The sequence below is a fragment of the Rhea pennata genome, chromosome 1 (assembly GCF_028389875.1).
Source record: "Rhea pennata isolate bPtePen1 chromosome 1, bPtePen1.pri, whole genome shotgun sequence".
NCBI classification, from domain to species: Eukaryota; Metazoa; Chordata; class Aves; order Rheiformes; family Rheidae; genus Rhea; species Rhea pennata.
In genome coordinates this window covers 66,574,142-66,587,962 of record NC_084663.1, presented here as the reverse complement: position 1 = coordinate 66,587,962, position 13,821 = coordinate 66,574,142, and the positions used below count along the sequence as shown (strand labels likewise).

The 13,821-nt window shown below is 41.5% G+C and overlaps 1 protein-coding gene across 1 annotated transcript in view; it reads right to left on the bottom strand.

Moving 5' to 3' along the window:
• The window catches only part of TMTC1 (transmembrane O-mannosyltransferase targeting cadherins 1), a 149,829-nt gene that overhangs the window by 11,395 nt on the left and 124,613 nt on the right, over nucleotides 1–13,821 (bottom strand). Inside the window, exons 12-14 of the mRNA XM_062590415.1 lie at nucleotides 12,795–12,938; nucleotides 6,041–6,149; nucleotides 594–696 (exon numbers count right to left, since the gene is read on the bottom strand). Coding sequence (XP_062446399.1) covers nucleotides 594–696; nucleotides 6,041–6,149; nucleotides 12,795–12,938 — 356 coding nt within the window. The remainder of the gene's footprint in view (nucleotides 1–593; nucleotides 697–6,040; nucleotides 6,150–12,794; nucleotides 12,939–13,821) is intronic.

Below are 13,821 nucleotides of genomic sequence, written 5' to 3'. Positions count from 1 at the left end.
TGCCAGGAAGTGCCTGAATCCTTGGAAGTTGGATGGGAATGAGCAGCCCAAAAGAGAAAGGCTTTGTATTTCATTATGGAGCTCCTGAGAAATCAATTCACCCCACAGGATCTTAGGTTTTGTTTCTACGGATGATTTTGGTTTAAAAGCTATGTTTGTTTTACAGCAGTAGCACTCAGCCTTTACAAAGAGCTGCTTTGTCACCAAGTAGCATAGCAAGTGCCCCAAAGACCATAATGATCCATTTGTGTGTCTGGGATTTTGTTTTATGTGGCTATGCTTTCCTGGAGAAAAGGCAGTGTTGTCGCGATGCTGCCTAGTCCAAATTAAAGAAGGCAACTGCCTGTGCTAATATGGTGAGAAACACTGTAGGAAACGGGCCGAATGCCACTGCCATACACTGACTGCTTTGACTGCAAATTTCAGTACACTGTGCCATCTCAGCAGAGCAGGGATATTTATTTCTAAGCTGTGGTGCAAGCACACTCACTGCTCTGGAATTTTCTGACAATCTTTTAAAAATGTGCTATTAAATAAAACAAAGTAAAGCAAATAAGTCAGAGGGAGAAAATCCCTGGCCCCTTCTTACTTACCAGTATCAACTAGGAAAACACCGTAGTTGTTATGCAGATCAGAGCTCTCTGGACAATTCTCTATGCCGGCCCTATAAACCTCCTCTGCTTCTTTAAGTCGTTCCTTAAAACAGAAGGAGATGTCTTAGCTGTGGCAGAAACAGTGTCAGCATCCTCAGCTGCAAACCTGCCCGTACTGAAAACACCCACTTACACTCCTGCACCACGGGGCCACCTCCCTCAGTAGCCCACCCCACTGAGCCACAGGGACTGGCCAAGGTGTTGTAGCTGGGGGTCCTAGGCTGCCCTATAGCCCTGAGGACTGGGTGTTTACAGCTCCCTTGGTGAACCTGGCAGCGGTCACTGCCTCAAGGAGGCCAAAATTACACCCCACATCTGGATGCAATGGAAAGATCAAAATCTACTGTCTGGTGCCCCAGGGTACCATTTCTCCACATACATTTGCACTTGGAGCTATGTGTAAAACAGTAATAACAGCTGCAAAAGGTTACTTTTTAAGAGGTTCAGTGGCCTGGGTGTAATGTTAGTGAGACTCAGCCAGGCACACAGTCAGCCGAGAAATGCACAGAGATAGGATTAAGAAATATCTGTCATTTGGGGGCTGATACATTTTAATTTATTTGTTTAATAAGCATCTTGCTGGCTAGCTTTTTCTCTCAGGAGCTCTGCTCTTGGTTCCCTAAGCAGCAGGAAAAACACAAGGAACAAAATCCTGGTGTGTGCGTGACAGCTGGCGGATAGAGAGAGCTAGTGCAGGGAATGGGGGAAGGAGGAGGAAGATTGGGGGCAAGGAGTGAGTGGGGCAAATCAGGCAGATTCAGGTTAAAAGCAGGGTTTGTCAATGTGTGAGATGTAGCTCACTGGGATCATTGGCCTGATTTTCAGATGGGCTGAGCCTTTTCATTTTGCACATATTTCAACGAGGTTTGAGGGTGCTGAGAGTTTCTAGAAATTACAGATCTTTTTGGAGAGATCATCTTGCCTGTGTGGGCACTCCATGGACCGTGCCCTGTCTAGTCTGCACTATGTGCACGGGCATCCAGGTCCTGAAATGAAAATAAGGTGTCTAGTTTGGATCAAGCAGCAACCTAATAAGGTTTTCATTTCCCTCTAGCCAGACAGTACGTGCCAGCTGCCTGCACGCTCGCTAACACCACAGTTATTGCATTTTTCTCCTCCCTAATGTTAGAGCTTTAGTATTGAGGTGTTATTTATGGAGAGAAGGCTTTTTACAGCGGAAGCAAGCAAGGTGCAGAGGGTGAAACCTCCAGTAGCAAGGCTCTTTTTTCAATTTGTCCACGCAGATGGGCTGGAAAAGCCCCGTGAAGACAACTCCCCCAGGCTTCTTCCTGAAGCCCTGGGTGAAACAGGCCACTGGGCTCTCTGCTGAGGTGGGCTTGGAGACATCCAGGGAAATCTCACAGTCAGCAGCTGAACCCACACTGAAACGAGAGACAGGTCCACTAACGTACTGCCCCACTAGTGCCCCTAGTGACCTTCCAAGGAGCCAGGCTTCATGCAGACAGTGTCCTCTTGGACGGTCCCACACACTGAGGTGAGAAGACGACCACTTCTAGCAGCCAAGGCAAGCCTTGAAAAAATATTTTTCTCAGACAACTTTGTTAATTCGCTGTGGGAAACAGACCTGGTTTTGCTGTTTAGTCCAGCTCTGATTTCTTCTCTCCCCAAAACCTGCAAATCTCAGCTTACTGGGCTCTCTCTGGATTTAAGGGGTGACCTGACAGCAGCATGTGGTCTGTTTAAATGCATGGACTCCTTTCTTATCTCCTATTTCAGAACTTGAAAACTGGAATTAATAGTATTTGAAGACTATGACTTGATGAAAGCAAATGGTTTGTCACAGTTAAATGCTTTCACATTTACATGATAAAGGTCAGCCAGAAGAAAAGATAGAAAATGATAAAACACCAAAAAACGTTTTTAAGAAGTGCTTAAATTTGGACATTTAGGGTAAATTTATATGGATTTAACATCATTAGTCTGTGGGGTCAGGAAAAGTGTAGTAATCATCAAAACTGACTAAAATGATGAGCAGCTTTCTCAGAAAATATCTGTGTCAGACAGACATGTACAGGTATATTTTCAGAGATTTCTGTGTTGATTTCTTTTCCTTTAATTTTAGTTTTCAGCAGCTGTATGTGGCTTTGTATGTATACATGAGAGTTTTTCGACATTTAATTTACTGATCTTAAATTCTATTTTCAAAACAAGGAAGTGCGGTGTTAAACTGGATTAGCAGTGTCCCAAGTCGAAGTATTCATGCTCACTGACACTTAGCACTAGGTGTACTTTTATCATTGTTGCACTGCGCATGCATTTGTAAAACACTTTTTTGCCATGTAACACCCTGACCTTGCATGCACCAGGCTCAGTGCACAGTCTGATTTTAAGGTGTTAAAAGGCTGCAGGAATGATTTTTCTAACCAAGTATTTCTATTAAGTTCAGTCAGAAATTAAGAAGGGTATGCCACAGCTTTTTCCCTAGCAGCCTATCCTCTCCTTAGGAGAAATGCAATAGGAGAACAAGGCTTGATTCTCATTAACACTTAATAATGCCACTTCTGGACCTTCAGCAAATGTTTATCAAACTCACAAAATGCAGAAGGCTGCCTTTAAAAATGTATGAGATTTTTATGATTTTAAGAAAATTATGCATCTGAGGATCTCTCAGTTGAACCCCAGGGTTTTTAAGTCTGTTTTTTATATGGCTGTTTTTCAGTCTGGGTATGTCTGGGTCACATCTGTAGGGTTTCCTCTGCAGCTAGGTTTAAAAATTTCTTTTTCTTAGCGTATGCTGATGTTCTTACCAAAAAAAAAAAAAAAATTACTCCGTAACTCCAGAAACTGGAGCTTGAAAAAGCCATCAAGTAGCTTGAGAGGGCTGATGAAATTTCAAAAGTAGGCAAGAAGGCATACTCAAGAAAGTCAGCGTAAAGCCAAGGGAACCAGTGTTGTTACAGGAGAGTGAAACTGGCAAACAAAAATGTTTGATTTCTGATATTAGCAGCCCTGAAATGGCAATAGACTGTCATGGAATATAGCTGCGCACTGTGACTGAGTCATGAGATCAAGCAGAAAAAGCTGTAAGAAGACAAGCATTTATAAAAGGCACAGACAAGGCAAACTGTTTTATACAATGTCTTCTTTCTTTTGTTTTTTCCCTGAAGTCTGCTCTGGTTTCAGAATCAACCATTAAGGAGAGAAAAGGGCAATTACACTGAGTTACAGGCTAATTCCCTGGAGCATGGGACATTCCTCTTAAGAGCATTTTTCACAACTGCAGAAGGAAAAGAACTGTAAGCCTGTTTTCAGACTCAGAGCCTTTAAATTACAGGGGAATACGATGTCCAGGCCCAACCAAGGCAATCAGGACACTATTTCACTGTGTCACTTCCACCTGCTTCCTCCCTTCTTAGCCATAGCACGAAGCTAGAGGAACAGGAGTTTGTCACAAGCATGGTCACCTCATGAGAGCTACTTAAATATGCAACTTCTAGCACTTCAGCCCCTTTTCTCTCACATCCCCATGGGAAGGAACTAGTTCATACTCCCTTCCTCAAAGCTGCACGGCGAGTCTGTTAATGCAGCCTGCTGGGCTAGTTTTGTGCATACTGCCTGGCATCAGTCATAGCTGAAGAGGTGCGAGGAGAACTCTAGGCAACAAGCAGAAAGAAAAACTGCTTTGTAACTTTTAGCCCTTTTGGAAACTATTGCTCAGGCAAGGAGGAGAAACCCAAACCGAAAAACAGGATCCCTCTTCTCCCTCCTGGCACATACATCATCCTTTGGACTGAAGCTGCCAAGGTCTATGCCTGTACCCCTCCGGGAACTGCACAACATCATTCAACAGCCCGCAGCCACGGGGAGCAGTGCATATTTTTGGGAAGCTCCTACTGCAGTCACTAGGACAGCTGGGCAAGGAGCAGCTTGCAGAGTGCAAGCTGCACAGTCAGGTAGTCATCTGTGATGGCTGAACATGAGAAGGTGTTAAAAGGCTGCAGGAAATCGTTATTTTCTGAGGAAACTGTATGAACTATCTTTCTTCCCTTCCACTTACTCAAGCCTCAAGAGGATGAACAAAGTATACCTAAGAGTAGGTGAAATATTGCTGGACTTACTAACAACATTTGCTTTGGGCAGATGGCCTTGGGACTCTATTATGTTTTTATTGCTCTGTTGACCTTATGACCGATGATTCTAATTAATTAATTCAATTAGTATTAAAACCAGGTATTACTGTGGAGAACTCATTTCCTATACTTGCAGGAGACTTCATTAAAGGGCTGATTCAAATCACAGATCCCATTCAAGAAGGCTCTTCTTTCAATTCGTACACTGTAATTCTAGGTCTCTGCAGCTATATATCTGATAATATTTGAAAGTCACTTAAAAGGGAGAAGAAAATAGCACAATACCTTTCAGTAACCCACATTTATCAAAGGTGGATTTTGTGGAATGCCTATATCATTAAAGAAGCCAGAATAAGACCCTTGCTTATAGTTTTGCCAAAATTTAACCACCTCCCTTTTTGCAGAGAATGTTTCAGCTAATTCTATTAGCCAGACTAGTGGAAAACAGTGAAAGGTGATCTTCCCTGAGGCCCAGAAGGGAGGCTGCGGCAAGACGCAGCTGATGTCCGTGGGAGCAATGCCGGAGGCACAGCCTCCTTCGCCCACTGCTAGACGCTTGGCGAAAACCAAGCCCTGGCGGTCTCCAAATGGGCACCCACACTTCTTGGCTTCTTTCGAACTCAAACGTTTTGTGCGTCCATTTCCTTTTTTTTTTTTCTTTTTTCAGTGGGGGCAGCAATAGTTCACCTCACAGGGAACTTGCAGAAATAAATTACATAAAGTATAGAGAGTACTGAGGGACTAGAATAATAAGCATGGTGAAAAAACACAAGAGGAAATGAGTAATCCTGCGTCCAGAGCACAGTCTGGACGGTGCACAGTAAATAAGGCCTGGGGCCACGTACTGAACAACGAGGTTAAACAAAATATCGAACAGCTGCTCATTAAGAGCAACATAAAGCAAATGAACCTTCCCACTCCCAGTACGTGATCATCTACCTGCGTAATTAAGAGCTGTGTCCTAATGTACGTATGCAAAGGGCTGAACTCAGGCTGCAGATGCAACCTTATTTCGGACGTTTCCTAACTTAGACACAGGGCGCTGCAAAAAGTATATTTACTCACAATTTTAATAGCAATTTAATTCAAAGCCACATCAGATGGATGTAATCACTCACTGAGAGGGAGTTGCCTCCTATACTGAAAAACTCAGCTCTAAAGCAGCCCAAAAGATCTCTCCAAACAGCCACTGCATGCAAGGTGAGAGCATTTCTAAGGCATTCAGCAATGAATTGCACCTGCAACATCAGAGCATCACATGCAGAAGGAACACGCACTTTGGATGATACCCGTTACCTGTTCGGCTAACAGGGAAGCCAGGCTTGAGTACGCGTCTGCGAACTCTGGGCCGTATTTAATGGAATCCCTCAGTAGGATTATAGCCTCCTCCTTCTTCCCTTGGGACCTGTGTGCCAAGAAATACAGGAAATAATAATATTAAAAAAATTATTTCTTTAATACGTTTATTAATATGTTTAAAATGTTCGGGTCACCCATTCATTAACTACTTTAAAGAGATGTAAAAGTTTCTGTCTTGTTCTTTTCAGCAAAGACTAAGTAATTAACTTGCACCTTCTCTCCAGGGTCTGAGCAACCAGCATCACCTGAGCCTGAGCAACTCACTCCATACGGCACTGCAGGGTGGTCACTGGATACATGCTAAATTTTATATGCTGGCACATGCACTTTCTGCACGTGGGTTTTTAAAGTGCCTGGAGCAGCACATAGGCTCCCTGCAATGATTCGTCACTTTTGGTTTGAGTGGCGGCCGCAAGGGGAGGAGAAGGGAGCCAACAGGCTGGGCTGTCGAACTGGGCATTACCCAGCGATCCCAGTGCCCCCAAAATAATGTATTCCCCCAAACCCCACACTAAAGAGCAAAACATGTTTTATTTTGACTGTCAGACAATCAGTATTAGTTTCTGTCTGCTGAGTCATAACCATGATATTCTGTAAAATTCTCCATTTCTGTAGTCTTATTCTCAGTATTTCTCTTTATGGCAAATATATCAAATTCTGGCGCATCCATCCAATCAGGAGTTAAAGATATATGAAGGGCAAGTCAGCAAAAGGGTCCCCAAGTACAAAGTACATTTTCTAAAAACACTGCAGAGTCTTTCCACTGCATGCTCCTAGACAAGAAGTATATATCCTTCTATATCAGGACTTATATCTTAGTTAAATTACTACTTTTAAATTAAAAGTATTGGTAAATTAAATCTGTCTGGGATCCCAAGCACTTCAGTCATTAGTCTGTGCTTCATATCTTAGCGATTATGAACAGAGATATCTGAGGGATGGCTACACTGATGAGCTACAATTTTTCCACTTTTTTCAGTTTTCACTCTGCCTTTACTACCTTGGGAAAAGGCGAAGGTTTCCTGAACAATCATCTATGGATGCCTACTTGGATAGGAACAACATTTTCCTTGTGTTGAGTGTGCAAAAGATAGGAATAGCACAGCTTACAAAAAGCAACAAGGGACACTGGCACACAGAAAATACGTTGACACCTTGCCGCTTTGGCCTTGGATTTCATCTGAGCAATGTGATCAAGTAACCAGATCTTGTTTATAAGGTGAAAATTTCAGCTGATAATATATGTGGCTTTGCAGATTTTTTCTTTTTCTAGTTACATAACTGTAAGGATATTTTGCCTGTGCATTAAGCTAAGTAAAACCAGTTGTGCTAGTTTTTTTCTTCTTCAGCACTGCTCTGTATAAATTACACAAGTGAAGCAAAAACAAATAAAGAACCACTTTTCCTCTACACTAATTAAAGACTAGCTAGCTTGTCAATTTATAAAACTTTTGGATCCCTTGGCTGGAGTTTCATGACACATTTTTACAAATCAAAAACAGATGACTGCTTTATAAAGGTATTGATGTTTGGCAAAAATGTAGGAAATGCCAGCTACAAAAATAAAAGGATTAAGCGATCCACTCAGCAGCACTAAAAGTTCCCATTAACCACAAGTACACTCTGAACACAGGGCAGCCCTCTTAATTGCCCTTTTTTTCTAAATAGCTTTTTTTTGTTTGATCCAAGAACAATGTTTATCTCCTGAAAGCGGGGGTAGAGAGGGAAAGATTATGGCATCTTTTTATGTGACAGACAGAATTATATTAAAAAGAGCAGATCCAACAGTTTCTAAGAGGGCTCAGGGCTGCAAGATACCGAGTGCTCTGGCCAAGCACTTAAACACATACTTAAATTTTATGCATGCAAGTTGAAAATTAATTACTAGTTGAAGTGCTTTCCTGGAGCAAGGCCAGCATATTCAGCACTTTGCAGGATCGAGGCCATAGCTCGTATAAATCTGATGGAATCTGGGAGAACACAGAGCACTGGGAGAACAGTCTGATACACTAATTTACCATGAACTGGGTATCCGCAACAGGCGAAGCTGGATAATACATACTTTCGCTATGACAGAGAGAGGAACAAATTCACCTGACAGAAGGAGTCTATGATCACTTAATCCAATTTTTCCCCAAATTACTTTGCCTTACAATGTCCCCTCCTGATTCCCCCGCCACTTGTGCCCCCAGCTTTGCCCTGCAGCTAGCGTGTTCAAGCGGTGTGTGAGGAATGGCTCTTTCCACCAGGAGCATCTCTTCCATAATTTTGCAAGTGATCCACAGACTGAGAAACATCAGCTTAAACCATCAATTAGAGGTCTGGCGATACACAAGCACTGTGTGTGGGCTGTTAGCACTGCAGCAAATTTCATCCACAACAGATTGGAAGAGTAGCCTAGGAATTAGTGTTCTAGTGCACATTTTAACTTTCAAAATGATTTGCCTTACATTGTCAGGTTAGCTCTTACTGCAGTAAAGCCAGAAACACAGAACTCTTAAAGTGCTCTACAACTATTCTGAGCGTCTGATTTTGGTTTTCTATCAGCCAACTACGTCTACCTGAAAATAAACCTCTAAGCCTGTTTGACTCCCTGTGTTAAGAATGATTCAGATTATTCAGATATATTCCTCTGGCTTTCATTTTTACTATGTGGATGACACCAAATTGGCAGGAGCAGGCAATACATTGAAGGGCAGGGCTGCTACTCAGAGGGACCTGCACAGGCTGGGGAAATGGGCTTACAAGAAACTCATGAAGTTTGACAAAAGCAAATGCAGGTCCTATACCTGGGATGGGATAACCCCAGGATGCTACAAGACAGGCTGGGGCCGACTGGCTAGAAAGTAGCCAGCTGGTCTGAGAGGTGATCTTCCCTCTATTTGACACTTGGGAGACCACATCTGGAGAAGCGTCCTGTCTTGGGCTGCCCATTATAGGAAAGATGTGGACATACTGGCAGGGCTAGAGCCACGGCCCATGAGGAGAGGCTGAGCGAGCTGCTCTGATGAGCCAGAAGAAGAAAAGGTTCAAGAGTGGCCTTACTGCTGTCTGCAACTACCCAGTCAGAGGACATAGAGAAGCCAGCGCCACACGCTCCTCAGTGATATGACTAGCAGCATGCAGAGTATCATTCAATTTGCTTGTCTAAATGGAATGGAGAAATGTTTCACTTTCTGAAATATCTTAAATTTCAGTGCGTTTAATATCTATCTGATGTTTTCCAACCCCTTCAGACAATTCACACGACTGTGTCAGGATATTCACTGATAAATTCATCCCAAAGCCTGTATTACAGAGGGCAGGGCAGTCCTTCCTGTGAATAGATGAATTTCCTAAACTTAGATTAGATCATGCTAATAAATGCACAGGACATCTTGTGCGTTATTCTACACTCAGCAGAGAATAAGTCCTTTGAACAAACCCAAGATTTCAGTGAATATTATTTCTAGGAATTTTCCTTTTCCCTTGAAAATACAGTCTTAAAATGCTCAAAGTACTTAAGAGTTATGAGGCTTTTCTTCATAAGAACTGCTGTACTGAATATTAGAGTGCTTTACAAATGGATAGATACAATACGGCAAAGAATAAGCTCCCTCCCATTCTTCCTGAAACAGCAAGCTGAGATCCTAAATATTTACTTCAAATGTTCATAATATTTCATTTCCTGTCCCTTTACAGACTGTCTCATACGCTATACATTTATGTGAGGTATTCTGAATGATCCATATTTATCTCAGTTTTTCAACTTGTATCTCAGCAAAACTGAATCTATATATAGGAGTTAAATATTTACATAATGTGAAACTTAAACAAACAAAACAAAAAAAGCAGCATCAGGCTGCTTTGTATCACTGATCATGGACTATAGAAGGGCAGAAGGTGATTCTTCATTTTTAGATAAGCCATTCCTTTCGGTCTTTTTATCTAAGAAATCTGCCTGCGTTGTTTAATTAGCCACTGTTCAATCTTTATATAAGGCAAGAAAATGATGACATACAATTTTATTTTACAATATGTAGACAAAATCACGGTGTTACTCAACCGTTATCATGTCGTGCTTCCTGAGGACATTCATTTTCTGGCACCTAACTGTTTTCATAATGTGCAAACAGAAAATGGAAATGTTTTTTCATCTAGGTCTTCCACACAAAAAAACCCTAAAGATTCTACCCTGTGCTCTCCAAAACAAAATTTTATGTAAGCTTAAATCACAAGGAACAGCTGCTTGAATAGACAGCCTATTTCCAGGGAATAATGAAAGGCAGATTCCCACATGGGAACAGCAAGCACATCCTTCCAAAATCCTGGAGTTCCCCTTTCTCAAACTTCATAGGTAGGGAAATTTAATATTTGCAATCATTTTTCCAAACTAGAAGCTGGAGTGGCTATAAGGAACTTTGCAGAATAAGCCTCTGAATTCCCCATGCTAGGCGGCTTCATTACATGTCCTTATATAAGTAATGTTGTTACTGTACATGCTTTAAGTATTGCAGATCTGGCTCTCCTGATCTGTACCATGTATAGTCACTGAAACCTCTGTAAGGAAGACAGAAAATGCTTTCAGATCTTGACCTTTTATCCTCTCTTGGCTATAATTTAAAAAATCGAAACACTCTTCATAATGTCTCATAGCACAGCCAGAAAGTAATATCTGCTTGTAATATTCTAAATATTTTCATTTAATTCTTAACTTACATGCATTTAGGGTCTGCAGAACACTAGATGCCCTATATACACAGCACACAACCAGTCTCTCTCTCCAGTAGATCACAGTTTCCCAGTGAATGCTCCATATTAGGTTGAATAAAAAGATAACTCAGGAGAAAACAGTCCTAGGAAGGGGGAGTTTGGAATCTGAGCCTAGTTTCCATTTGGTAATCTTGCGAGTCACCTTATGCACAGCTGATGATCTCTGAATTTGACTGATGATCCAGGAAACATGCAGGAAAAGAGTTTTGAGAGGACAGCTAGCATTCAAGGGGAGACATTCAGGTAGGATGCGACTGCACAGTATCTGATATGTGTTAATCCCTCCACCATGCATTCTATGCTGTTTCGAACTTTTTGATAAAGTTGTCTAGGGAGATGAAGACACCTGGTTTCCATTATAATTAATACTATTAGTGTGTACAGATGCAATAGGTTGCTTCTGAAGACTAAAAGTCATTAAAAATTGGAGCGAGTGATGGTGGGAAATGATGGGGGTGGAACCTGACTGCATTCTTTTAAAGAGCTCAGCAGAAGTGAGTATCACACACCTTTAATGTATAGCACTATATAGCATTACAGGAGGATGAAGCGTGCATACAATCTGATGGGTCTCATAGTATCCTAAATGGAAAAACATGACATTTTGCACACAAAATAAACAGTAGTTCTAAGAGAATTTCCCAGATGCTTCCCATGTGCTTTGCAGGTGTAACAAATCTGCCCATCTGCTGGGTTCCAAGAGCCCACCAACAGGACAGATTTAAGTGTTATTTACATAGGATGTCCTGATGCTCCTTCTAACTTGTGTCCTTTTGCATTAATATATTATATTTTTTTTAAGAAAAGTCACAGAGAATAATAACTAAGGCAAATGTGATGGATTAAAAGGACAATATATATTTTTAAACAGCTTTGTCATCCAAGATTAATTTCAGTCAACTAAACATGATGAATAGTACAAACACCTTCCATTCCCTAAGTCTGTCTTTACCACTTTTGTGAGTATTTGCAGTAAAGCACTAGCCTACTTTTTATTTAACAATTACTCTTCTGCCATATTCTAACACAAAACAATCACAGTTACTTGTAATGTTATCTAGATAACTTCATCATTACTGAACAGGCTAAGCAGAACCTCAGCAAACTGCTTAATGTCCTTCATATAAACTCACAACGAATGCAACGTTTTAGAACTACAGAGATCAAGTATGTTTTGATGAGATACTGTCATTTTATAAACAGCCCAATGCTAAAGCCAGATCTGCTCTAAATGTTTTACCAGAGAACTGTTACCAGGAAAATCCCCCTACAAAATAGGTGCAGTTTATATCAGTTAAAATGTACACTTTTACTGCCCCAGTTTATACAATCTGCTAGGAAAATAAGCTATCTTGACAAAAATGGGGGGGGGGTTGCTAGTGCAAAATAGTAGTGCAGGAATAGAAATAAATGTTTGTGGTTTTTCTTTTTTTCTTTCTTTTTTTCTTTTTTTTTTTTTTTTTTGAATTGCACCTCTAGCAGCTCTTAGATCACACTGGCAAAGATTCTCATGCAGATCCGACTTCAGAAATAGTTACTCAAATTAATTTGTATGATTATGATTGTCTAATATTCTCCCTGTTACACACTGGCAATCTAAATAACAATGAGTCAAATTATGAGCTGATTAATTCATGTTCTAACTCAGCAGATGCAGGGATGTAAGACAACTTTCCCCTCAAGTCCACCCCCCTGCCCACAGGGATGAAGCCTCTCCTGCTCTGAGCATCTCAGAGTTAGGTGTTTATGCTTAAACAGCACCCAAACTGACCTGGCAGATGATGGGTGTCCAAGCCAAGCCCTGTTTCTGTGCTGGCAGCTTGGCTACCAATAAGAAAAAAATGTCATTCTCTCATCAGCTGGTAAAAAACCCACCATTTTGGTGATCTGCATAGAGAGAACATGAATTTCCTTGAAGTCAGTTCTGCATTCAACTTACTTGAGCAGGTTGCCGAGATTGAACAGTGCACGGTTGTGCTGAGGGTTTAACCGAAGGGCCCGTCTGTAATAGTCCTTTGCCTCCACCACATCTTTGGTCAATGTCCCCAAGTTGTTGAGAGCACTTGCATGACGAGGGTACAGCCTGGAAAAATGGAAATATCAGGTCACAGACACTCAGTAACTGAAAAATATTAGAGGTAAAAGTGATCAAGGGCGAGATTTAGTGTCCAGGACCCTTCGGGTCATAAAAAGATGAAAACTGAAGTTCACTATGACGACAATGAAATAAATACATTTTAGTAGCCCACAGAAACCCCAGTCAAGTTGGGAGACCAGCTATGTAGGAAGATAGGTAGAAGCCCCCTCTGATGCTCTGTTATGAAAGAGCACACAGCGGCTTGCCTTCTGAAGTCCTCCAGATGATCGTTTTATGCATGATAGGGAGTAAGCTTACTGAGATGGTCAAGGCTTCAGTTTGAGAAGACCTAGTCTCAGCTCCCACTCCCTCTGCAGATTTTCTACTTCGAACCACAACAACTCATTTGATACTTCTATGCTTTAGGTCTATGTTTGTAAAATATCAATGATAGGCTTCTAACTCATGGGCATTGATATGGATAATGATGTTAAAAGTAGCTGGCTACAATAGTCCAGGGTATGGCATGAGGAGAGGCATTTAAAGGAAGAAGATATTAAGGCTCTACAATGCAGTCTGTCTCTCAAGTTTGAGACTGCTCTTAATCTGAATCTTCCCATGGTTTTTTTTTTACTTGGAGCTTTTCATTATGTCAGTTCCACCCTGGTATCTTCTCTACGTAAGTACCATGAATAATTCAGCATTTTATACACTGCTGCAACATTTGCATCAGTCACATTTCAGTTCCATAGCACATAAATGGTGGGGAGGGTCTGACTTGGGGGTAAAGCCAGGAATGTCCATGTCCCCTGGGAGAAAGGGACGTGATCTGATAATGAACTCAGGATGCTTTCTACAACTGAATAAGAAAGGAGTCCCAAAATTCTTT